Source organism: Myxocyprinus asiaticus, chromosome 32 (genome assembly GCF_019703515.2).
Source record: "Myxocyprinus asiaticus isolate MX2 ecotype Aquarium Trade chromosome 32, UBuf_Myxa_2, whole genome shotgun sequence".
Classification (NCBI taxonomy): Eukaryota; Metazoa; Chordata; class Actinopteri; order Cypriniformes; family Catostomidae; genus Myxocyprinus; species Myxocyprinus asiaticus.
The window spans coordinates 4,357,702-4,385,677 of NC_059375.1; the positions used below are offsets into that span (position 1 = coordinate 4,357,702).

General features: G+C 38.4%; 1 protein-coding gene across 3 annotated transcripts; it reads right to left on the reverse strand.

The window, feature by feature from the left end:
* On the reverse strand, positions 1–27,951 carry becn1 (beclin 1, autophagy related). Of its 3 annotated transcripts, none has more exons than XM_051666972.1 (12): positions 27,918–27,951; positions 22,604–22,734; positions 22,452–22,516; positions 15,404–15,462; positions 15,152–15,242; positions 13,209–13,345; positions 12,136–12,330; positions 8,973–9,119; positions 8,545–8,694; positions 8,333–8,393; positions 2,811–2,953; positions 1–341 (listed from the first exon to the last, which is right to left on the reverse strand). In XM_051666972.1, the coding sequence occupies exons 2-12, from the start codon at positions 22,728–22,730 to the stop codon at positions 173–175; spliced, it is 1,344 nt and encodes a 447-aa protein (XP_051522932.1). In that variant the 5' UTR covers positions 22,731–22,734; positions 27,918–27,951; the 3' UTR covers positions 1–172. The 3 variants fall into 3 exon arrangements, with proteins under 3 accessions (XP_051522932.1, XP_051522931.1, XP_051522930.1); XM_051666971.1 differs by lacking the exon at positions 27,918–27,951 and adding an exon at positions 24,092–24,232 and having other exon boundaries at positions 22,604–22,731; XM_051666970.1 differs by lacking the exon at positions 27,918–27,951 and adding an exon at positions 24,092–24,202.
* Between the last annotated feature and the right edge of the window lie 25 nt (positions 27,952–27,976).

Genomic DNA, 27,976 nt, shown 5'->3' on the forward strand with positions numbered 1-27,976 from the left:
TTCAAAATGACCTCTTATGTTTAATTGATAAATATAGTCCTTTTACTGTTGAATTGTGATTGAAGCTGAGTTCCAAAAAATAAAAGTCCATACTTATGCTGATACTCTATCATCAGTGAAGACTCCATCCCTCAATTTCATGTGGTTTCTTGGTGTGGTGGATCAGTTAAATCTAGCGGCTGTAGAACTGAGAGGAAACCCAGGCCAGACCCCATTTGAGGTTGGTAAGCATGAACTTGAGGGCTTTGGTCCACTGCTCCTCTGAGTTAAACTGAGTCTTAATGGAGTAAGATCCTCCACTGCCACCAGTGTCCTCAATCTTGCCTTTGTCCACGTCCATTCTGAGAATAGAACAAACACAATATCTGTGCTGGAGAGAAAACACTTGGAAAATACTGTTCTTATAATAAAAGTATGTGTGAAGTAGAGTTGCTAGCGGTACATATGCTGGCAGACTAATATATTTGCAAGGACTGACTGTTAAAAAGAAATAACCTCAAAATGGCAAAATATCGGCACACAGGCTGTCTCATGGCCTTCAATTATGCACATCACCAAACTAAAACTTTTCACAATAAATCTTGACAGCAGTCTCCTTGGCGATCATGATTTCAAGCTCGATTACACTTCCTACAGCGGCTAGTGCTCTGCATATGCGTCAATCACTAGGATCACTAGGCAAGATGTACAGTGAGAAATTAGTTATACACTGCTGGGCCAAAAAAAAAGTTACATACTCTCACAAGATTTATTTCCATCCAGAGTTACATGAATTTTTGGCCCAGATCTTGTATTGACGACGGGAGAGTCAAACCACTCCGTTAAATCTTCTCCAGCATATCCCAAAGACTTTCAATGGGGTTAAGGTCAGGACTCTGTGGTGGCCAATTCATGTGTGAAAATGATTCCTCATGCTCCCTGAACCACTCTTTCACAATTTGAGCCCGATGAATCTTGGCATTGTTGTCCTGGAATATGCCTGTGCCATTGAAAAAATCCATTGATGGGATAAACCTGGTGGGATAACCTGTTCATTCAGTACATTCAGGTAGTCAGCTGACTTTATTTAATTGCCGCATAACGTTGCTGAGTCTAGACCTGACCAATTGAAGCAACCCCAGATCATAACACTGCCTCCAGAGGCTTGTACAGTGGGCACTATGCATGATGGGTGCATCACTTCATGCACTTCCCTTCTTACCCTGACGTGCCCATCGCTTTGGAATAGGGTAAATCTAGACTTATCAGACCACATGACCTTTTTCCATTGCTCCACAGCCTAATCTTTATGCTCCCTAGCAACCTGAAGTAGTTTTTTTCCGATTAGCCTCACTAACAAGTGTCTTTCTTGTGGCCACACATCTGTTTAGTCCCAATCCTGCAAGTTCTCGTCGCATTGTGCATGTGGAAATGCTCTTACTTTCATTATTAATCATTGCCGTGAGTTCTACTGTCGATTTTTACTGAAGAATTTTAGTGCTCTCCAATCACGATCATTCAAGGTTTTTTTTCCGACCACATTTCTTCCGCGAAGCTGACGGTTCACCACTATCCTTCGAGGTTTTAATAATGCGTTGGACAGTCCTTAACCCAATTCCAGTGATTTCAGCAATCTCCTTGGTTGTTTTCTTTGCTTGATGATGGCCAATAATTTGCCCCTTCTGAAACACAGTAACATCTTTTCCACGACCACGGGATACGTCTTCAGACATGGTTGTTTGAGAAATGAGAAGCTGCACACTGCGTCAGTTAGGGATAAAATAACTATTGCCAGCTGAAACATATTAATCACTGCAATAATAATCCAATCACAGGCTCTTAAGTATCTGCTTATTTAAATCCAAACGGCAACTTTTTTTGGGGGGGGCCAGGCAGTGTATTTTGGTCTATTCTCACCCAAAATCAATTAGATTGCTTCAGAAGACATTGATTAAACCACTGGAGTCTTATGGACTACTTTTATGCTATCTTTATGTGCTTTTCTGAGCTTCAAAGTTTTGGTCTCCATTCACTTGCATTGTGATGACCTACAGAGCTGAGATATTCTTCTAAACATCTTTGCTTATGTCTGGGATGGCATGAGGGTAAGTAAATGATGAGAGAATTATATGAGAGAACTATTCCTTTAAATCTGGCCTGCATTTAATTTTCTTTGTTGGTTTAACCTAAAATGTTTGCACGTAGGTCTGCTAAAGGATTATTAAACAGTAGCTTAGGTTTCCCAACTGATCTTACACATTTCACCAAAACTAAGGTCAATATTCTTAAAACAATTAACAGCTAATTAAACAATAGTTATATTTTCCTAAACAGATGGTGTATTTTCTTGATTTAAATCATTTTCTCAAAACACTATAAAACACATTTCTCTGATTAAAGGTTCATGCTTTTAAAACAGTTATCACAAAACTAAATTAAAGCCATATTCTCAAATACCTTCAAAATCATAACTGCTGGATTAGATATCATGACTTTGCTATATTTAAAAGGGGTAATTTGTGAAAACCCAGAGCAAACAAACAATGAAGAAAAAGAGGTGATACAGGCAATGGTCAGTGAAGTGTTCATTGCGGTCAAGCTGGTAGTCGGCAGTAGGTCATTTTCTATAAAGTCCAGCCGAACGTTATAGTGGCAACCTGCCCTCTCGATATCGGCCATTGAAAAGCCCATATTGGTTGAACACTAGTAAATACAGATATTTTATTTTCATATTGAAGCACAAATATGTGGCATACTGTTTTGTCAAAAAGTGGCCCAATTTATCAGACTTCACCTGATTTAATTAAATGAGGTCCTCTCTACGTTCTCACCTGTATGGCAGACAGAAGCCTGTGTCACCCTTCTCCACCTCCTCTTTAAACTGCTGGACGCAGTCGAGAAAGGCCACCATAGCGTGGTCAAATTTATTATCCCAGAAAAAGCGCAGACCACCTGAGCAATACAGTGGCAACTCCTACAACAGCAAACAGCAGCAAATGTGAATGTGAACACGTGAACAAGTCATCTTGGCCTCTCTCAAAAGTCTTATTTACAGAGCGCAACATTGCCTGCCCACATTTTTTTTTTTAGCCATCTGTGTTCTGGAAGTATTTTTCCCATTCAGTTTTTCCATAGAACTCTTTTATGAAGGATTTTAAGAAAAGCCTAAGCCATGAACCAAACCAACCAGCTCCGTGCTGAATCACAACATTACAAACTTTGATTTGAAGCAAGCCAAAAAAGTACTTGTAAATCAAACAAAAAGGCAAAGGTACAAACTGTGTATTTAACATCTTTAATGAGGGCATGAACTACAATCCCATGAAGCATTGAGAATATTGTCATTAAATTAAAAATTATAGAAATATATAAACTATTGATTTAAAATGATTGGGCCTCATTCATGAAACACGAGCAAAACTAATTTTTGTGTAAATTGTTTGTAAAGCCATTCTGACGTCAATTCTCCGGTTAATGGAAGTTTTCATATTTTCAAAATGTTAGTTGGTACAAACAAAGTTTACACATACTCCTGACCACGTGTACCACGTGTAAATCGTGTGTAAGACATTTAGAAAAGTTTTGTGTTCTTTCAGACAATCTGCCATGACTACATTTTGATAGGAGTTAAATTAAATAATGAAAACATTAACTAATAAATGAATGAGTAAACTTAACCTTAACTAACATAAATTAAAGCAGAAGTATGCACATTTTTCGGTGTTAAAATACTTGAAACACTGTAAATTCCTCTTTTTGTTTTGAGTAACCCATCTCAAGAAAGACAATAACATTGACTCGACCAATGGCATGGGTTGGGGGCAGGACAATCTGTTTGTTCGATCAATGGCAAAAGGGGGACGTATTCAGAAAACTGTTTTGAAAGAAATGTTTGGTGGCATAAAAATGACATAGTTTTGCTTTAAAAAGAGGTTTTTGTTTTTAAAATGTGTGTGTGTGTGTGTGTGTATGTATACAGCATATACATTGAAGTCAGAAGTTTACATGCACTTAGGTTGAAGTCATTAAAACTCATTTTTTAACCACTCCACAGAATTAATATTAGCAAACTATAGTTTTGTCAAGTGGTTTAGGACATCTACTTTGTGCAAGACATGAGTAATTTTTCCAACAATTGTTTACAGACAGATTGTTTCACTTTTAATTGACTATATCCCAATTCCAGTGGGTCAGAAATGTACATACACTAAGTTAACTGTGCCTTTAAGCAGCTTGGAAAATTCCAGAAAATGATGGCCAATTAGCTTCTGATAGGAGGTGCACTGAATTGGAGGTGTACCTGTGGATGTATTTTAAGGCCTACCTTCAAACTCAGTGCCTCTTTACTTGACATCATGGGAAAATCAAAAGAAATCAGACAAGACCTCAGAAAAAAAAAAAAAAAAATTGTGGACCTCCACAAGTCTGGTTCATCCTTGGGAGCAATTTCCAAATGCCTGAAGGTACCACTTCATCTGTACAAACAATAGTACACAAGTATAAACAACATGGGACCACGCAGCCATCATACCACTCAGAAAGGAGACGCATTCTGTCTCCTAGAGATGAAAGTAGTTTGGTATGAAAAGTGCAAATCAATCCCAGAACAACAGCAAAGGCCCTTGTGAAAATGCTGTAGGAAACAGGTAGACAAGTATCTATATCCACAGTAAAACGAGTCCTATATCGACATAACCTTAAAGGCTGCTCAGCAAGGAAGAAGCCAATGCTGCAAATCTGCCATAAAAAAGCCAGACTACAGTTTGCAAGTGCACATGGGGACAAAGATCTTACTTTTGGAAAAATGTCCTCTGGTCTGCTGAAATAAAAATGGAACTTTTTGGCCATAATGTACATCGTTATGTTTGAAGTAAAAAGGGTGAGGCTTGCGAGCCGAAGAACACCATCCCAACCATGTTTGCTGCCAGAGGGACTGATGGATTTCACAAAATAGATGGCATCATGAGGAAGGAAAATTGGATATACTGAAGCAACATCTCAAGACATCAGCCATGAAGTTAAAGCTTGGTCGCAAATGGGTCTTCCAAATGGACAATGACCCCAAGCATACCTCCAAAGTTGTGGCAAAATGGCTTAAGGACAACAAAGTCACGGTATTGCAGTGGCCATCACAAAGCCCTGACTTCAATCCAATAGAAAATTTGTGGGCAGAACTGAAAAAGCATGTGTGAGCAAGGAGGCCTGTGGCAGGGTGGAGGGCGGGGACGGGTCGTGATTCCGCACACCCGGCCCCTAATTAGGCTGATTAAGCCCGAGAGGGACAAGGGTGACCGGAGACGGCAGTGTGACAGAGAGTGTGTTACGGGCAGCTGTCCGATACCTGTTTATGTTTGTGTCTTTTTGGTTAAGTTTATTATTAAACTATTATTTATATTGTTAAGCCGGTTCTCGCCTCCTACTTTAAACTGTTACACTGGTGCTGAAGCCCGGGAAGGAGAAGGGATGCGCCGTAGTAGCATCCTCGCCACTACCATCCACCCCAACGGATCAGCCGCGGCCATCCACCGGGGGACGGAGGAGCCCGGCTGCCTGAGAGCAGAGGAACAGCCGCCACCTGCGAGGGGAGGAGGGTCTCCTAACCGACCGCCTGGAGCAGTCAGGGCCGCTGCCAGGGGCGGAGGAGACCCCTACCAGCCGCTAAAATGCGGCGGGTTCAGAGAACCGCCAACCGCGAGCGGGGAGGGGCTCCTGGCCGACTGCCTGGAGTGGGAGGACCGCTGCCAGGGGCGGGGGAGACCCCTTCCGTCCACCAGAAACGCGGCGGGGCATTCCGTCCGCCAGGGGCTGGAGAACTGCCTCCGATCCGCCCGGGGAGGCGTGGCTGTCGTCCGCTAGAGGGTGGAGGAGTGGCCAGGGACCAGGCTACAGCGTATCAGAGAACCGATGAGTAAATTATTTTTCTCTCTCTCTCTCTCCCGCTCTGCGTTGGCCTTTCCCTCTCTTTTTAAATATTCTTATTGTATTTTTTTGTTGGTAATATCACTGTTACAGTGTGTATGTACCATGTTTTTTTGTTATTGTTGTTTACCTCCCCTTGCCCCCCCCCCCAGATCCAGGAAGACGGGGATGACCTACCGGCAGATGGGGCCGGAAGGGCACGCCCTCCCCAGGGAAAGGGGGGGGGGGAGAGATGTATGTCATGCGGGGGGGCTCCCCGGCCTGAGAGAACGAGGGAGGAATGTGGCAGGGTGGAGGGCGGGGCCGGGTCATGATTCCGCACACCCGGCCCCTAATTAGGCTGATTAAGCCCAAGAGGGATAAGGGCGACCTGAGACAGCAGTGCGACAGAGAGAGTGTTACGGGCAGCTGTCCGACACCTGTTTATATTTGTGTCTTTTTTGTTAAGTTTATTATTAAGCTATTATTTATATTGTTAAGCCGGTTCTCACCTCCTTTCCATTGAACTGTGTTACAAGGCCTACAAACCTGACTCAGTTACACCAGTTCTGTCCGGAGGAATGGGACAAAATTCCAGCAAATTATTGTGAGAAGCTTGTGGAAGACTACCTAAAACATTTGACCCAAGTTAAACAATTTAAAGGCAATGCTACCAAATACTAACAAAGTGTATGTAAAATATTGCAGTGGCCATCACAAAGCCCTGACCTCAATCCAATAGAAAATTTGTAAACTTCTGACCCACTGGGAAAGTGATGAAAGAAATAAAAGTTGAAATAAAACATTCTCTCTACTATTATTCTGACATTTAACATTCTTACAATAAAGTAGTGATCCTAACTGACCTAAGTTAATTTTTCTACAATTAAATGTCAGGAATTGTGAAAAACTAAGTTGAAATGTATTTGGCTAAGGTGTATGTAAACTTTTGACTTCAAGTTTGTGTAGAAGTACTTGGCATAGGGCGAAAAGACCGAAGGAAGACGCAGTTTGTTTGATTTTCTTGAAAAAATGAATGCCCTCTAACGTTACTGGTTGGACAGTTTTTTTATTTGAAATGAGCTCTATAATTTAGGTTTCATAATTCAGTATAAGCATCGAAAAACTGCATTCAGCTGACAACGTTTGGTCAATGCTTATGCTGTTAAACCAATAAACACATCGCAGGCAGGTGCGTACACAATACAAGGAGGGAACAAACAGAAAAAGCCTGCACTCTGTCGTATATTTATTAGTTTCGGTCACAGAACAGAACCAGAGAAGGTTAATGGTGGTGGACACCCTCTGCTGGCGTAAACTGAACATATTTACACTAAAGCTTCATGTCAAACCATTTTTACTGACCTCTTGAATTGTTTGATTCACAAAAGAGTGTCATATGACAACAAAAACATGCAAAGACAGTAAGTTCCTCACTTTCTTTTGAGATGCTATTGTGTTTGCTAAACCAGCATTTTGCGATGTGAATGCATTTTATTTATATATATAAAGATTTCATTACTGTTACGCATAGATGTTAACAGCATTTACTAGCGAGTCTGGTGCCTTGGTGTTTTCATGGCCGTGGATTATGATAATTGTGAATGAACGCACACACGCCCTCCATTTATAAATGTATGGAATTCACTATCATACACACATTTAACTAACAAATCTGGGGTGTATACAGCGTTTGTGAATCCAGAGAAGGTCCATTTTATGCGTAGATTACTCCCAATTTACTCATATATTTCCGAAAGTTTCACGAGTGAGGCCCATTGATTAAAAGTGTAGAATTAATACATTTAGATTTTATTGCAAAATATTCAGATTTTTGCAAAGATACAAGCAGTTTGACAGCATAGGGAGACAGACTCGATTGAGTCTTTCACAGTATGTCATGCGAATGGGAGGTCGCTGCAGTGCCTGTTTGGCGCACTTTGTTCGCTTGGATTCTTTGAATGGTGGATCGTTTCCCTAAAGGATCTTGGGTAGTGTAGTTCTATACCAGAAATTCCACTGTTAAACACAATTTTAGGTTGAAATGACACGGACCGATGGCTTCAACAGAAGCATATACACCAACAACAAGGTCTGTTTTTAAAGGTTTAAAGGTTATCGTTAAAAATCAATTCCCCTATGGAAAAAATGAATGGGGTTTTTACTTCCAGAACCAGACTGTTGCGCTCTATTGTCCTGGAGAGTTTTAAAGTTTTCTAGGCAGTGTCTGGGTGGTTTGATGGAGCTTCCACTTCGTGATAAAAGAACAATACCTTTTTCCCCACTGTAAAAAGGTATATCCTTCAATTAGTACTTACTTGTACTATTCACAAAAAAAAAAAATCTTAGTGCACCTTTGAACTATTTCACATTGAAATAATTTTGAGTTGACTGACTTGCAGTGACCTTGTTCACAGTAATCTACCTTTGAAAAAAATAAAGATGTTAAACCAACCTTAGACTTATCTGTGAGAGATTCCAGATAGGAATGATTTCCATACGGAACTAGTCGATATCTACAAAGAGGACATGAAGCATTTGAGAGGGGTTCTTTGGAATTCACGCTTGTCAAACATGTTATATATTCAAAAAAGTCCACTGTTATTAATATTTGTTTTAATAAAATGGTAAATAATTTAAAAATAAATAAAACATAATTCAAAGGACCTCTGAAAGCGCAGCCCCATTTTTTTTGCTAGAGCGTGCAGTAGAAGCACAGTTTGACCCCAGGCAGCATTAATCTCATTCCACTCCACCGGTACGCTGGGTAATCGGCCCAGCCGGAAGTTATTTATCGTTCCAAACTGCCCACTGTGCCTGGGGTTAGGTAAAGAAAGAAAAAAAAAAAAACACTGATTGTGTTGAACATACATAATCTTACATCGTAAATGGTCAAAGCAAAACCTAACTGATAACACCTCGCGGTGAATTCACAAAAAATTGCACCAATTTTGCGTGTGGTATTTCAACACAAAAAACTACATCTTATTCACTAACCACCAGCTATCTAATTTAAGCAGAGGAAATCAGCACTGATATAGCACTGCGTCTTGAATGTTTAAATTAAGTCTAAATAAATTAGTGTTGACTCTTACCAGATGTGAAAGGTGGTGTTGAAAACGTTGGTCTTCTTGAGTCTGTCAAGCTGAATTTGACAGTAACGCATCTGATTATCCACACTCTTAATATCATCATCCAACTCCAACTGTTGGCGCTTAAACTCACAGTACTCCTTCTGATACCTGAGAGAGAGAGATTGAGGCATATTTGCTTTTAGCCGTAAACTCAAAACTTTGGAAAATAAAAAAAAAAGTTCATTGTACTACGAAAACATACTGTAACTTTTATAACTCAAAATTGTCACTCCAATCTAAAAATTAAGCTGCAAAAACAACTCATTCTGAACCTCCACAACCATGATGAATACATCTACACATCCACAACGCCTTTTGGGTGTTCAGAAACTTGAGTCATCCAGTCACAGTGAGATATGGATAGATACTATTACTCCTAAACACCAGAAGAAGATCCTATTAATCCAGTTGGCACTTGGCAGAACAAACGATAAGACTAAGATGTGTTGAAAATTTGCCAAATGTCGTGCTTCCAACATTACAAATGAGTAGCTAACATCTGTCTTTAGGGGAGACCGGGGCTAGTTGTCACACTTTTTTACTGCATTGAATATTTTTCTGGGTAGATTTATTTTTGAAAGTCAATTGCTGCAAAGCCAAATACCATAAAATCTTGGCTCCAAAAAAGCTATGAACATTTGCATTCTTATTACCCAGTTCATTATACACACTTCGACCTTTTGTAGCGGAGCATGTTGTCACACTATATCCTACCTTTACTTGAACACAAATTCCATGCGTCTCCCTTGAGAACCTCCGTGAATTTGTTTAAAAGTCATTTCGTTTGCCTCTCTTTATCGACTGAAATCAGCCACTGATGACAGCTGTCAGGATCTTTCCTTTCTGAGTGTAAAGGTCTTTTAAAGCATATATTGGGCGGTCTTTCAACAACAGTTCCCTTTTACCTCTGAAATTAACTTTGCCTTGACTGCCTGTCCTGTTGCACTGAGATAACAGAACATTTTTACGAAAAAGAGCAGTTAATATTAGCCATTTTATTTGAATATTTGTTTTTGTCCTTTTTTCTTCCACCCCTTCTGTTAGCTATGCACTGCTTGCGACAAAAAGAGACTAAAATAAACTTAAACGAACCATAACTTAAAATCAGGAAAATCAAAGACAAAGAGGATTGATACCTTGTCAATTTTTTGCTAAATATAATTAACGATCATTACAAACGAGATATAATAAACATTTACAGTTAGTCAGAGTGCTTCTCAACCTTTTTGATTCAGAGGCCCCTCACATTTTTCAAAGCCCCAGAATCTAAAAGTGTCAACAGATTAAAATACTTATCACAATTAATTTCATGATTCCAGACGTTTCAGGAACTGTCAGTTTGTGTTTTAGGCCTACATCATGATTTTAACTCATTTCAGCATTTAAATGAAGTTATCGTATTTCAACTTAACTTATTTGAAATAACTTCAATACATCTTGAGGCCCCCTTGGAAGTTTGCTGAGGCCCCCTACTGGGTCTCGACCACCTGGTTGAGAATCACAGATTTAGCAGACGCTTTTATCCAAAGTTTTAGGCTTGAAGTTTGTTGTGTATTCACCTACAGTGCGTAAGGGGCCGTCTAAAAAAATCCACCCACTGCCCTTAAACGTCAGTGGTCAAAATGGGGCGCAGTGGTCAACGTAGTGCAGACACTGCACAAATGTATAAGGCAACGTTCACACCGCCGATGAATGTGACTTAAATCTGATTTTCTGCTCAAATCAGATTTTTTGGAAAGGTTGTTCACATCAAATTTTAAATTTAGCCCATATCAGATTGAACAGCCGAAGCTCCTAAATCAACCCACATGCATATACTGTAACACTCCCTGAGCATGCGTCTAACAAACTCTGGCATGTTCATCATTTTAATATGATTAATTAAATTGCATTTAAAAAGGTTATTAGCTGTTTTTTTTAAACGGATGCCTTTAATGCCTATCTAATAAAATGTCAGCAAGTGATGGAGAAAGAACGTCTTGATGGATAAAGTATTTTTAAATAAAGTCATTTGCCTTCATATGGTGCAATTTATTTATCATCGAAGCTCAAGAGTTTAATATAACTTATGAGCAAAACACACCATAAAATCGAAGGACAGCAGGAAAAACACCATTACATATATGTAAGGTAAGAAGAGTTGTTATCTGCAGTACAATTATTTCAGATTTCCTTTGACTTGCTTGCATTTGCATTTTGATACAGTTTGAGATATATAGAAACTGTCTTCTGCACAAGCAGAGCATTTACAGTACATAAAAATGTACCTTTTTTACTATGTGCAGTCCAAACGAATCGCTGAACAAACTGTTGAGTCTATAATTTTATTTTATTTCTTTGACAAAGAACTGAATGCATAAATAGAAAAGACATGACTCGCAATTAAATGCAATAACACATCTATATATGGCAAATATCAAGTACGCAAATGACAAATGTTGAGTTAGATTGATGTAAAAATCACATTAAATCTGACCTGTTCACACTGAACGCACATACGTATCCGGTTTATTTCCACATATGAAAGTGGCCCAGATCGGATTTGAAAATGTCAGATTCAAAGCGCTTGTGGCTTTTCACATATTGCCATCCAATTAACTGATCTGTATGACGTTGTGTGAGAAAAAAAATACATGGATTTGGGCCACATTCAGCTGCAGTGTGATCGTAGCCAGAATGCATGTCATCCACAACACATGTGACAACCTGCCCCGAAAAATGTGACAACATGCCCTGACTTTCATGAAAAATACCTTTGTTCTAAAAACACATTTAAACCTTTCAGCAAAAATGTGCAATTACGATATAGTTGGCCCCTTCCTTAATGTGAGCCAGCGTGGTTTGATTATGTTCACGTGTTTACCCAAGAGCGATTACAGAAATATGATTTACTGCGAAGGCTAAAATTCAAAAAAAAAAAAAAAAAAAAAGATACAAAACACAAAACCTCTGCTAGAAAAAAAACGCACATTTGCGCATTTGAATTTTTCATTCCAAATCTTATCGTTACTGACATATAGCTCTTGTGACAACTAGCCCCACTCTCCCCTATCAAATAATAAAAAAATCCCTGATCATGACATGATGCTTTGAGCCCTTCATCAGTACTGTCTTTGATACGCACTGCAGTTCTTCTGTGTTCAGCTGTTCGCTGTGGCTCCGGCCCTCCACCAGATCTTTAGCAACAGCTTCACGCTGCACCTCGATGCTCTCCATCTCCTGGATGAGAGATTCTTCCTCGTGTTTCAACTGTTGTAGTTCATTTAACAGACTGACTTCCTCTTCCTCTGGCAGTTGAGAAAGCAGTTCTAAACAGTTCCTGACAGCCAATACAATCACATGATACAGCAAATGACTTATTTCAAATTATACGTTAAAGGCATAGTTCACCCAAAAATGAAAATTCTCTCATCATTTACTCACTCTCATCCCATCCCATCCCAGATGTGTATGACTTTCTTTCTTCTACTTAAAACAAATAAAGATTTTTAGAAGAATATTTCAGCTCTGTAGGTCCTCGCAATGCAAGTGAATGGTGACCAAACTTTTGAAGCTCCAAAATGCACATAAAGTCAGCATAAACGTAATCCATAAGACTCCAGTGATTAAATCAGTGTCTTCAGAAGTGATATGATACGTGTGGGTGAGAAACAGATCAATATTTAAGTACTGCTTTTTACTATAAATCTCCATCTTCACTTTCGCAGTATTTTACATTTTGAAAGTGAAAGTAGGGATTTATGGTAAAAAAAAAAAAAAAAATAAAAAAAAGACTTAAATTGATCTGTTTCTCACCCATACGTATCATATCGCTTCTGAAGACATGGATTACTTCTATGTGGCCTTTAAGTGATTTCTGGAGCTTCAAAGGTCTGGTCACCATTCACCTACAGAGCTGAGATATTCTTCTAAAAATCTTCATTTGTGTTCTGCAGAAGAAAGTCATACACATCTGAGATGGCATGAGGGTGAGTAAATGATAAGATAATTTTCATTTTGGGGTGAACTATTCCTTTAACACATGATTTTCTGTAAATCTGCTTTGAAACAATGTGAAAAGCGCAATACTAACAAAAATGACTTGCCTTAAAATACAATGTCCATCATTTCAGTTTAATAATTTAACAATACATTGAAATATTAAACTTACTTAACCAGTTCCAGTTCACTGTTGTTGTGAGTGTGTAAGATACTAACTTGTAATTCTGGCACTCGTTCTCAGTGATGTTGAGTTGTGTGTCCAGATGATCCAGCAGTGTGTCAGTGCATTCCTCACACAGCGGATGATCAACATCTGTCTGACCAGATATGATGTCAAACAGATCACTTGTCACCTATACAAAACACAAACGGATGTCAAATTTACAACAAATTTGATGTACCATAATTTTGAGAATTGTAATTTAATGTCAAATGTTACATTTACGAGTTTGAAAGATCATTGTATATGTGTGTTTGGGTGTGTATTTCCAGGTGACACTCAAACATAACTTAGTTACATTATTATAGTACTTTTTGGTAGACAGAAAGCCTATTTGGCTTTCGCCAAGCTGCTGAAATTGCAGTGTTTCAAACCTCAAACTACTTAATTTCTAGGAACTTAACACAAATAGAAAGTTAACATGTTGATGTGCATGCCCCCCCCAGAACTGATGTCACTTTGCTTAAATTAGTTCTCATTTACTATATAGTCTAGTCAAAAAAGAGTTAATAATGTTGACAAATTATAAAAATGTATAATTTGTCAACATTATGAACAATTTTGAACAGCACACTATATAGTAATTCTGAACTCATTTAAGCAAAGTAAAGTTAACCCCATGGGTGGGGTCAATGAGCATCAACAGGTTAAACAAAACGTTCTTGTAATTGCTAATTGTTGGCTGAACACCAACACGAACATACAGCAAATGAATCGCTTGATTGGTGCAGATCCTTTTTAATGAATCAGTCAAGCCGACTGGCAAATCAGACTGTCATCGGTCTGATTCACGGACAAACAGGACTGAATCAATCAGACAACTCACTTCCACACTGAATCGGCACAGATGACTCACCTGCACACCGCAGGTTATTAAGTCCAGCTCGAAATGAGCTGAGAACTGGTTGTTCATATGACCACAGACATATCAGCAACAACGCTTTGTTTTAATGATATTTTAATTATAAAGCAATGTTATGTTGGAAAAAAAAAACTGTATTACCATTTTTAAGAGGGGGGTCAGTTTAGGTCCCTAAAACATCGCTAAGAAACAGGCCAAAGCCTGCTGATACTTTGAAATTGTACATGACAATTCAGGAAGAAATTGTTGGTGCCCTATTTTAGAGTTGAGGTGTTCCTGTAAAGAACATTAAGGGGGTCATGAAATGGGGAATAACATTTTCCTTGATATTTAGACATATAAGAGGTAACTGTACTATAAAACATACTGTAAATTCAAAACTTCCTCCCCAGTCTAAAAAGAGCATTTATAGTTGCCACCCTGCTGAAACATCTCATTTTGAAATCTGTCTGTTCATCACGTCATGAAATATTGCTAATTTGTATTTACTCATCCCACAACATGCGTCATTGCACCTTTGGCCCCGCCCATTGGCGCGCGGTCCAAGTTAAGAGAGCAGGCCTTGTGTGGCTAACTATTCCTAACATAAAACCAAAGGGGACCCATCTGGACTATTTTGAATTAATTTGAAATACCTGTATTTTGCATATAAACATGAACTACACAGACTCTTTGACTGCTGTCATGTATCTCATTGCTTTAAAAAAAACACATTGTCAAGTTACAACTCTGAAAAGAAGTCACTCTCTTTTATGTCGAGGTTCTCTTCCAATTGAGTTTGCTGAATTTGAGGGGCTGCATTATGTTAGCCAATCATTACAGTGGGCGTTTACATTGAAGTTTTAAGGAGGCGCTTAGGCCAAAACCAAGCGTTTCAGACAGAGGGCCAAAAACAGGGTGGAAAATGATAATATATTATTAATTTGTGACTGTTTTTGTGCAAAAAAAACTTTTATAACATTATCATTGGGCCTCAGGGAAGATAATACAATGATAAAAAAATAGCACTTCATAACCCCTTTAATGTAAATGTAAAACTATGTACTATTTTGTTGCTCTGTATTAATGAGTTCTCACCTTCAGTCTGCGGCTCAAGTTCTCCATAGTTCCTCCATCTGAAGTTTCTCCAATTAGAGTGAAACTGTTGGTGCTTTCAGTCGACATCATCCTACAGCCCATTAATACAACACCATATATTCATAATTTTTACATATTTACATTGTCACAATGATGTCACGGCAGTCATTTCACATTCCTCTCATTAATATGCATGCCACTTTTGCCATGAAATGTTAAACACATTTATTAAGAAGATCAGGCTCATTATACCTTGCGGGTGGGATGTATTTTCGGGCGACACCATCCTGTTTGCTTTCCACAAGGGTCTCCTAAAAGAACACACACATTTAGGCCACTTTTGCAGCTAATTGGTTGCTAGCTAACTCAAATTGGTTTTCATTTTGGTAATTAAACCTATATTGTTAGACATGAAAATGTGAGTAATGTTTGCCCGTGCAAAACTTTCCACCACAATGCTAGGGTGTTCCAGGTGGTTGCTAGGAGGCTGCTTACTGGCCCAAGTCAAAAGAGCAGACCCCCATGTCTCTATAGCCCCTTTCCGACATATAGTTCCAGTGTCCCCCAAGAGGGACTTTCTGGAAGGAGACTTTTAAAAAGGGACAACATTCCAGAAGAGACTTTTTAATCTTGCAGCCATACCTAATATAAGAACCCCAGTAGTGACGTAATCTTATGTTGACTGTTTTCTTCTGGTGCTGTTTCGACACGATACAATAGCAGCAGCAACAACGATGGAGGACGGCTTTTTGTTCGGCCTGTCTTACACAAACTGGTCATAGCCGTCACACTGGGCGCACGAGCCGAGTGGTGCTGTGCCCCAAAAGCGGCAGTGAGACGAGGCGCTCCTCCTTTTTACCGCGTGGCACATGCTAAACTCTGCGGAAAATATGTTGAAAATGCACTATAAACCCATTTATCAACACGATCTTTTAAAGGCTTTTATGAAGCAACATAACATACTGTAGTGAACTGCTCACCCATTGACTGAGTAAAATTGTGTGTTGATACAGCAATCAAAAGTTATAACATTACAAATATCATTTATCCTAGTGTCCAAAAACATCTCCAAACAAAGAAAACAAATATGCATCCAATAATGTTGTATGTGAGCTCATTATAACAGAAATCCCCTCCTCTAATTAATAGTATGTGATATTTTATGTTCTGTTTATTTTCGTGAAGTTATAAGCAAAAATGTGGCCTATAAGCAACACCTGTTTATAAGTAACATGTATGTCAAAGACATATACTTAGGTATTCCTCACTATATTTTTGTCTGAGTAAAACAAATAGGCTGGTTGTATTATACTGTTTGAGAGTTTTCCAACGACATATGACACGTGGCTTTTTGATCAGTTTGATGTTTTTACCGATTACAATAACATGTACAGTGCAAAATTATTAATAAATTATCAAAACGGAAAACTTCGGATTTGTCTGCAATTTCAAAGCACTTGTTCAGTTTGTCTACATGCATTGTAAAGTAGAGCTTCTAAGCTTTAAAAAGATACCTATTTTGTGTTGGTCAAGACTGTAGTTATTAATAAATATGTTTTTCTCGCAGGGGATTTCAGCTCTGTTTGTCCATACAATGCAAGTAAACAGGTGCCATCAGGCTGCTGGCTATTTGACAGTCCAAAAGGCATATTTAGGCAGCATAAAAGTAATCCACATGACTCCAGTCGATCAATTAATGTCTTCTGAAGCAAATCGATAGGTTGGTTTAAGAAACAAATCAATAATTAAAGCATATTTAACTTTAAATCGTTGCTTCAAGCCAGCGTTGCATTGCTGTTTAAAATGACCTAACTCTCACATGATGTCCGTTCCTCTGTTGAATACAAAGTGTGCACTTCCGACTTCTCACGTGAACACGCCATTGTGCTTACGTCACTGATGCGTCGACTGCTGGCAAGAAGCAATTTTTTTAAGTTAATAAAGTTTTACTTATCGATTTTTTATTTTTTTTTACACAAACCTATCGTTTTGCTTCAGAAGACATTAATTGATCGACTGGAGTGTTGTGGATTACTTTTATGCTGCCTAAATATGCCTTTTGGACCGTCAAACAGCCAGCAGCCTGATGGCACCTGTTTACTGACACTGTATGGACAAAAAGAGCTGAAATCTGCTTATAAAAATCTTTATTTCGGTTCTTCTGAAGAAGGAAAGTCACACACATCAGGGATGGCTTAAAGGTGAGTAAATCATGAGAATTTTCATTTTAGGGTGAACTAACCCTTTAAGTCTGATTCCTTTGAAAAGTAATAGCACTTCTTTGCTCAACAAGATGCATTCAGCTTCTTTTGGAACTTAGGAGTGTGATACTGCAGATATTGTTGACTTTTGTATGACAAATTGTTTATGTTCCTTATTTGTAAGTCGCTTTGGATAATAGCGTCTGCTAATTAACTAAATGACAGGGGTGTAAAAATGCATCGATGCATCTAATGCAATCTGACAAAGAAATTGTGATGATTATGGAAATTAAGAATTGATTATCATTAATATATTAATAGTCAAAGTGATACAGATGCTGTCTCAGATTACACAAGCTTTCTGCCCCAGGTGTGGAGCACGCAAGTGTACACCCTCTGCGAACTGTAGGATAAAATGGATAGTAAAGCTTTTTCTTTTAATAATGATGAATTGTTCCAAAATAATTTAATCGGATCAAATCAAATCCTGACAAAATGTGAGATTTTTTCGATGCATCGTAACTGTTAGGTAAAGAATCGATATCGAATCATTGTCAGAGCAAATATGTACACCCCTACTAAATAATTTTTTTTTTTTTTTAAAGAACGCGTATGCGAAATAAAGCCAAGACAGCACATTTTTCTATTGTGTTTACTGGCTGCACTCAAAAATAAACACAGTGTAACCGGAGTAGTCCTATTCAAAAACAAATGACTGAAGGAACTGCCATAGCATTGTTTTATGTGTGTATGTTTGTGTGCGTTCATGTATATATATATATATATATATATATATATATATATATATATATATATATATATATATATATACATATACACACACACAGATGTATACCTGTATAAGCTCAGTATGTACGACTAATAAGTACATGTAGACAAGAATATATACCTGAGTGTATAGATGTATGTACATGTTTGTTTAAAAAAAGATAATAAAAAAATAAAATAAAAAGACTCTTATAAGCTGTTTTTTTATGAATCGCTTCTAACGACTCAACAACTCATGGTTTTATTGATCCTTCACTGAATGAACATCGGACTTATAGTTCACCCAAAATTCAGACATTGTTTACTCACCCCTGTGTTGTTATAACCCTGTATGTCTTTTTTCTTTTTCTTTACACAAAGGGAGAAATTGTGAACAAATGTTGTGCTCAGTGATGTCATATAATGGCAGTTTATGGTGACCACCTCTTCAAGCTTCAAAAGAACACAAAAGTATAATTCAGAAGTCTAATAAATTATTCCATGAGACTCATGATTGTTATGAAAGCATAAGATAAGATTTGGTGAGAAACAAACTGAAATCGTATAATTTAGTGAAAATTTTTACTGATTGTTAATCTCCTGTGCACTGTCCTGATGCATGGTGCGAGCACGAGGCGACTGTCTATGTCCCGCGATTGCTTTCGGGTCCTTGAATAAGGTATAACGTGCCAGTAAGGCAAAGTCTTTCTAACAAGTCAGCCGTAGGTGTAAAATCTTTCTGTGGCAGGGAGAGCCGCCACGGAGACCTGCCACCACCACAGGCAGCTCTCACTCGACTCAACACCGTTCTTTGCGTCTCCCTCTCGATGCGTCACTGTTCTTTGAGTCTCCCTCTCGATACGTCACCGTACTTTACGTCTCCCTCTCGATACGTCACCGTTCTTTACGTCTCCCTTTCGATGCGTCACCGTTCTTTTGTGTCTCCCTCTCGATCTGTCATCATTCTTTGTCTCCCTCTCGATCCGTCACTGTTCTTTACGTCTCCCTTTCGATGCGTCACCGTTCTTTGCATCTCCCTTTCGATGCATACCGTTCTGTGTCTCCCTCTCGATTTGTCACTGTTCTTTGAGTCTTTCCTGATTTTGTGGCCCAAAATGACAATTTGCTGTGGCTTTTCTAAACTTTTGCGATGCAATTTGCAGCATTTATTTGGGTTGTTTTGCAGTGAAAACACACAAATCATCATTATATACCTCTGTAATTGTGTTAATTACATTGTAAATGCAATTGTATGTAAATATTTTAGTGCACAATAACTGAATATGAAGTTATAGGGAAAAAAAAGAATTACACACAAAAATAGGCTACCATACATTTAGGTAAAACCTGTGGGTATTGGAAGACCCTTAATTATTTTTGTATTACCATTTTCTGCCTCAGACAATGCAAGGAAACTTCTCCAAGTTTAAAATTGACGTGCAATAAATCTGTAAACTAAAAACACAAATGAGGATTCATTAGGCATGCTGCAATTATTACATTGTCTGATATTTAAATCTGGTATATGGCCATATACGAAAATATACAATTAGAGTTCACATATTTGAGCATTTATGTACAAATATAAATTCCACAAGTGTTTTGAAAAATGTGTTACCTATATGAAAATGCACATTTGTGTCATATTTTGAAATATATGTTGCAAATACTGTATGTATACATGTGACCTTTTTTATATCCGTAAAAAACATCTATGAACATTTCAGCATAAGTGTCCAGCATATATTGCTATTTTCAGATTCGTAGCCTATTGTATTAAGTACTTCAACTTCTAATCACATTTTACTACAAAACTAATGGAGATTTTAAGTGAATGTTGGGGTTTCTGTCTAAAACCTATGTTCTGTCAGGTTTTGTGTCTCAATCGCAGCACACAGGGTAAGATTAAACGCTAGCTGTGATGTATGTGTGTCTGCGGTCCCGTGACAGTTTAGACAAGGATTTTGTAATGAACGCATACGTGGAGGAGATTAGGCGAGACACTTACTGTTACTATGGAGATGATACAATGGCAACTGTGCATTTGGATATGTTGCAACTGCACGCTTTTCATGCATTTGTTTTGCTGCTGTCAAACATAAAGGAAAGCGATGGGATTCGCTCAGATTTACAGAAACTATACAAATTGCAAGCTACCGCAAATAATGCGGAGATTGGTTGAATTTACAAGAATTCTTGAGATTGCAAGATCGCAAAATCCTAGAGGGACTGGTTATTTCTCTTCTGTATGGCAGGGGATGAAACATAACACAGATGAAATGCAACACACTGAACCATAAGTAACAAACATATGACATATCTTACAAGACCAACACTTGGCACAGATGACATACATGACCAGTAGACCAGTGTATTAGTACAAATAACAATAGAACTCTTCACAGAAAAACAATAAATACAATCAATAAATACAGAACATTTACAATTAGGGGTAATTTACAGTGAGCTAGACATATGGGAAAGTAGTACCCACATCTTACTCTTAGTAGTGCTGTTGTGCAAGTTGCACATTTGCACATATTGCAGCGATGCAGGCTTTACATTTTGAGGTTGCAGCCAGTTCTCTTGTGCAAAAGACATGCAGAATACATATGGACTGTATCGGCAAGAGAAGTGCATATAAAGAAGTGCATATATATGTATTAAGTAGTAGTGTATAGACAGTATACACATGCGCATTTGCAAATATTATGAAATTGTATATATATATATACTGTATATTGATTATATATTAACGGTGACAGATCGCGAGAGAGATGCAAATAATAATGACAGATCATGAGGGAGACGCTTATGACTGTGACCGTACGAGTGACAAACGGTGACAGGTTGAGTGGGAGCTGCCAGTGGCGGCGAAATATTTTACACCCTCTCCAAGTCAGTCCACTGCTGGCAATCTTTGGAACACTCTCAGGAGGCTATTTCCAGTCATACCAGTGCATCTCCTATCTACTTGAATGGAGAAAGACCAAAATCTCAAAAAGGGTTGGTCAAGATTATGATCAAAGGATACATTTTAAATCAGCAATCAAATCTGACAATACTGGAATCATAAATTGTGATTCTTCACCTCATATTACGCTAAAAGACGCAATTTTCCCGGCTTGTATAGCTAATGCGCATGCGTGTTCTAGACGATTGACAGGCGATGTCTGATCTAAAATGTGATTGGCTCTTTTAACTGTAAGGCGGGACTTCCTTTTTACATCCGTAGACTGTTGGGCGCTCAGACCTCCTTGGTTGTAGTAGTATAGGTCTCTGCGAAACTGTAATGGGTGTTTTCAAATCTGTGGGCATTTTCTAACCGGAATGGGCGTTTCTAAACTATCCAATGAAAGTAGGGAATCTCTGTGTAGTAATCAGTGGACGTTTCCAAACCAGGATGGGCGTTTCTCAACTAACCAATGAAAGTAGGGAATCTCAATGGTTTGAAAATGCCCACTGATTGGGAAAAGCCCATTTTTGTTCTGCAGAGTTATAAGTCTCTTTTGGTTAAGCATTCCAGTTTCTCCCATTCGTTTGAATAGAAGTGGCCCATCTCTGCTAAATAATCTCTGGAGTAAGGGCAGCCGATGAGCAATTCTTGAGCAGGGTCTCAAAAAGCTATGTTGTGTTTTCTGTTGTTATCGCTGGCGGTCCTGTTGAAGCAAAACAAGTTTTCGCTTGAATGCCCCATCTCGCTCTTGCTGCGTAACTACTGTTGCTCTCGTACAAAGAGCTTGTGTGCAGACTCATGAACGCGTACAGGAGACCAATGGTCAGTGAACATTTTCACTAAATAATATATTAGATTTCGGTTTGTTTCTCACCAAACCTTATCGTATGCTTTCATAACAATCATGAGTCTCATGAAATAATTTATTAGATTCTGAATTACACATTTTTGTTCTTTTGAGGTTTGAAGAGGTGGCCACCATAAACTGCCATTGTATGACATCACTGAGCACAAGAATTTTTTCACAATTTCTCTCTTTGAGTTAAGAAAAAGAAAGAAAGTCATATAAGGTTATAACAACACAAGGGTGAGTAAACAATGACTGAATTTTCATTTTTGGGTGAACTATCACTTTAAGTATTAACTTTCAGTCAAGTCTGGCTTGAAATGAAACAAGATCTGTTTTGTGTACTTTAAGGTTCATTAACTTAAATTGTTTGTTGTTTACATAGCAATGTGTAGTTAAATACACATTTGCAAAACAGTTTTTGTCAAACTTACATTTTAATAAAAAAAAATAAATAAATAAAATAAAATAGAACATTAAATATTAAATATGTTACCAAAATAGCACCAAAATGAGTAGTCAACTCACCTCAGGGACGCTGCTGCCCTCTCTTCCCTCTGACTGTTTACTGGCTGTTACTGTCACTAATGGAGCTGCATGAGAACAAAGACAGTCAAACTCACTGGACTGCCTGTTGAATGAACTTCAGTATAACATGCTGTATGTGCTGATGTTCGTACCGGTGAGCTCATGGATGGTCACTCTGTCTAACACGTTGAAGGATGTGTCGAGCTTCAGTGGCTGACTGCAGCGCTGACACACGAAACTCACCTGCATGGTGCTGCTTGAGGACTTCAAACCCTCCATGCTGCTGTAGAAGAACAGAACACAATGGTCACTCAGTTCATGCTATCAGTTTCTCCTCTCTGGCTTGCTTGGACATTTTTTAAATCCAGCTTAAAGGCCTGCATTTTTCCTGCCTTTTGAGACTGTTTGAGGTTTGGTTATGTGGTTATGCCTTGTCTAACTGTTTTCTTTTTATTATTATTCTTTTTTAAATACATATGTTTTTTTTTTCTTGTCTCCTAATTCTAATACTTTGCTTTTTGAATTGAAAAGCAATTAGGGCCAACCTCTTTTGTGTATTATCCATTTTTATTTTATTTTTTTATACCATTGTCTTGACCAACAGTACTGTGCAAAAGTTTTAGGCACTTGTGAAAAATGTTGCATAGTGAGGATGTCTTCAAAAATGGTTTTCATTTATCAATTAACATCATACAAAGTCCAGTAAACATAAAAAAGCTAAATCAATATTCAGTGTGACAACCTTTGCCTTTAAAACAGCCCCAATTCTCCTAGGTACACCTGGACACTGGTTTTACTTGGTTGTTGGCAGACAGGATGTTCCAGACTTCTTGGAGAATTCACCACAGTTCTTCTATCTATTTAGGCTGTCTCAATTGCTTCTGTCTCTTCATGTAATCTCAGACTGATACGATGTTCAGTGGGGGGGCTATGTGGGGGCCATGACATCTGTTGCAGGGCTCCCTGTTCTTCTATTCGCAAAAGTAATGCTTGGGAGTCTAACATTTATATTTCCTATTGCCACACTTAAAGCTGAAGATATAAATAATCATCTTAAGACAAATGTTTTTGTGAAACATCTTAAATGTCTAAGACTTTTGCACAGTATTGTGTGGTTACAGTAACCCAGGTAAAACCATGATTTTTGGACATGACATGGGGGGAGCATGCTAATTCCTTCGTATGCTTTGACATACTTTGGTGTCCCGTACAACCATACAAGTCTCAGATGTTAATAACATACTGAGACTCATGTACCGTGATATTTTTGTGTACTTCTAAGAATACATGGTACATGTCGATAACAAAAAACTCTGGTACACGTCTCATGGCGTTTATCCTCTTATACCATTTTCTACAATCAGCTTCTTACACCATGATGTACACAACAGCCGTCAACTTTATCAAGACAACTGTAGAGCAAATGTATACAGCTGTCGCTGTGTAAAGATGTCGTTAATTCTTTCATAATTAAGGTAGAATACTTGTTTTGTCGCGTCGCTCCCTGTGTTGTCTTTGCATTGACACAAGGCGCAGAAAAGTGTACCGCGAACAACTTAAAAATTAATAACAATTAAAACAGACTACAGAAAGTATGTAAAGTGTCATTATAATTTAATGTTAGGTCTATTAAAACGCACCTTTCAGAGGCCGTCTGCAGACAGAGGCCATTTATTTCCTGTTTACAGAGGAAATGGCGTAAGTTACGAAAGGGTTGTCCTGTTTACATTGAAGGGGAGAAACACATTCTTAAGTAATGTTTGTGCCAAACCACACTATTTATTTATCTTATGATATTACGATGTAATCAGGATTCATCTTCGGAAAAAATAACTAATCAGAAGGTACGGGGCGTGAATCCCATAGAGAGAGAGAGAGAGATATATATATATTTAACAGATTTTTTTTTTTTTTTTTTTTTTTTTTACAGTGATGTCAAAAGGAAGTTTACAGACAATAACAAAAAAAGTAACCTTAACATTTTTAATGTAATTGTTTTTTTATTATTTTATTTTTTTATGATTTAGTTGAAAAGAGTAAAACTAAGAACGTTCAACCCATTTTGAGGTAATAATTGGTTAGGACAGTTTTCTTAATTTTGTTTGGCTTGTTCTTCCAGATAAAGTTAAATAGTATCTTATCCATTTGGGAGCATATATTTTTGGGGACACTAAGTGTAAAAACAGGTATGCTGCTCTTGAGAGACCTTCTGCACTACTTAATTAGTGAGTGCTATTACCTTGAAAATCTTCGCACGCCATTCAATTCCATTCAAATGCATCAGAACACGGGAGACTGGAAACGAAAGCTCATGCGAAGAACTTTTGTGTGTTCTGAATGGCATACAACCATACTGCTCTTACTATTTCTGCCATGGACAGATATGGTAGAAGTAGGAAGATAGATATGGGTGGTAACTCGGCCCAAGTTTGTTTAACTCTCACCTGCAAGTAGATTGACCTAGAAGATTGAAATGTCACACTGACCACTTGGCACAATACAAAAAAAAATACAGGCTGAGATTGGAATGGTATACTACCCATACTATAACTTCTCCTGCCATATGGTAGTAATATGGTAATATCCCTTACAAAAATCAAGAGTTCATGGCAAATTTGCTGCAGATTCACCACTATTCATTTTCACAAGCAAATGAGCTTTGTAGCAAACTTACAGCAAATTGTCCATTGTTGCCAAAGGTTTGCCTCTGGTTCATCACTATTGGTGAAGAGCAGCAAACTTCTGGGAAACATTTGCAGCAAATCACAAGCTCAAGTGCATGTGTAAATAATGAGTGGCAAATTTGGGGCAAGTTTACAGCTTGCTTGCCAGAACTCTAGATTTTTTGTACAGGATGCCATTCAGAACTCGGCCATATATTTTAAAGCTGCGTGTTTTTATTGTTATAATCATATTCTAAATGTTAAAACATACAATCTACTAGTTTTTCTGCAACAATAAAAACACCCAGCTTTGAAGTCATGACCGGTATAGTCATGGGCAGGGGTGGGCTGAGCCCACCCAGTCAAACAATAGGTGAACAAATTTTTTGTTCTCGATTTGTGCATTTGTTAAAAAATTTGGTGGCAGGTTGTGTGCTGCAATCTTTGAGGGTGGGCTGTAGACCGCCCCAAACAATCACAAAATTGCACTAGAAATGTGTGGTACTTTCCTATTTTTGTCATTGGCTGAAAGCAACAATGTGTTCTACACTCACGAGGTTGCTTCACTCTGCTGCAAACCAGAGAGTCAGAGATATCATGCGAGCGAGAACGGTAATAAGAGATATTTTTGTGCAATGCATATGTTTTTGGGGCCCAAAAAGAAGCTGGTGGTGCTTCTAGCAGTGACAGTGATGGGGCTGCTGTTAATATATCACCAGAGGCTCCCCCTTCCCAAGCAACATGATCACATGAGAAGGTGGCATGTTGTTTCCGAGAGTTTCAGTACCCTAGGATCGGCCACATGATGTCAAATCACTGACAAGCACCATCTACTATCAGAAATGTTTGCATTGGCTCCAGTGTGTTTTCATTCTCCTGTGGCATGACCGGTAGCGTGTTGCGTCAGCAGTACATGAGACCCGGGTTCAGATCACGTGTTGACACCAGGAAGTTATCGTGTATGCCTAATCAGTGATGCTAATAATCCTTGTAATACCTTAGTATGTAAATGTAAAAAACTGTAGGGCTGCCCCCTGATAGTCGACCAAATGAGAAGAGTCTTGGTCGAGACAAATGCAAGGACTGTTCCTCATCCGAATTAAATGGAGGAGGGAAAAAGTCTTGAAGGTGAACCACCTGCGCTCTGAAGGGTGTGGTTATAACCTTAGGCACAGTGAGCCCTGCGTCTGATTGCTCTTAAAGGAATAGTTCACCCAAAAATGAAAATTTGCTGATAATTTACTCACCCTCAGGCCATCCAAGATGTATCTGAGTTTCTTTCTTCATCAAAACAGAATTTAAGACTTTTAGGATTTCATTTCAGGCCTCCTCCTCTAAACAATGCAAGTGAATGTCCTCCATTTTTTGATGGTCCAAAATGCATATTTAGGCTCCTTGCCATCCCAGTTACCAGGGTGATACTTATCAAGGCAACTTGCCATCCTGAGTGAAATAAGTCAACACGGAAGTCACTACGATTTTCTGGTGCAGAGATATGTGATTTGTTCCTTGGTTGCTAGGGTAACCCCAACTGGTTGCTAGGCAGTTACTAGGGTGATACTTAACATGGCTCCTTGCCATCCTGAGTGAAATAAGTAAATCCAGAAGTCTATACGATTTTCTGGTGCAGAGATATATGATTTGTTCCTTGGTTGCTAGGGGAACCCCATCTGGTTGCTAAGCAGTTACCAGGGTGATACTTATCAAGGCTCCTTGTCATCCTGAGTGAAATAAGTCAACCTAGGGTGCTCTAAATGGTTGCTAGGGCGTGGCTAAGTAGTTTCCATGATGATACTTGAAGACTGATTGCTCACCTAATTCAAACAAGCCAACTCTCATGTTTGTAGGACATTTTGATCAGGAGATATCCATCTAAGCCATTTTGAATGGCAGTCAATTGGTTTTGGTTGCTAGGGTGCACTAAATGGTTGCTAGGTTGTATGCAGTTGCTAGGGTGTTAAAGTGATAGAGTGAAAGAAAGAATAAAAAGAGTGGTGTGATGTAAAGATAGAAAAGAAAGTGATGGAGTGATATATAGATAGATAGAAAGTATGAGTGGTAAATTAGATAGAGCAGCTAAAGGCATATTAAAGGCCTTGTTCTGTGTGGCTGTATACTATTGAATTTTTGACAGTTGGAGTTTGAATAGTCTGAACATTCCATCAGTGTAAGTGAATGGAGATTTTTCCAATGTTTGTTCGTCCGCTGTGGGAAAACCGTAAATCCAATCCGTTAGAAAAGAAATAGCACACTATTCTGGATTAGTCTGAAGATCTGTGCCGAGTTGGTGCATGTAGCTTAAAAGCTCTAGGAGGAGTTAGAGTCAGAAATTTTAGTCTCAGAATAATGATAATAATAAGTTTAAATAGGATTTCAGTAGGTTGGCTTTTTCAAGCCAACCTAATAAGTATGTGAAATTACATTAGTGATGCTTTGTTTCGCAAGCACTACTAATAATAAGTATGTGAGATTACAATAGTGATGCTTTGCTCCGCAAGCACCACTAATAATCCAACATAATTATTGCTTCATCATTAGTCAAGAAATCACTAACAGATGCAAGTAATTAATTACAACCCAGGTTATAACCACATTAATCACAAATAATCCAAAATGCACACTAGAAAACAGTTCTTAATAAATTTTTGTTTTAATTTAAAACAAATAACATGATAAAACACACAATACCCAATTATACAAATAACAGAAATCGTGTGTGTGTGGGGGGGGGGGGGGGGGGGGTGGGATATGAAAATATACAAAGTATTAACAATTTTTTTTAACATTTATATTTGTGTATTACCTTCTCGGCTGTCTGCGCGGTGCGCGATGACGTCATTTTCCTGCGGCGCTACAGTGATC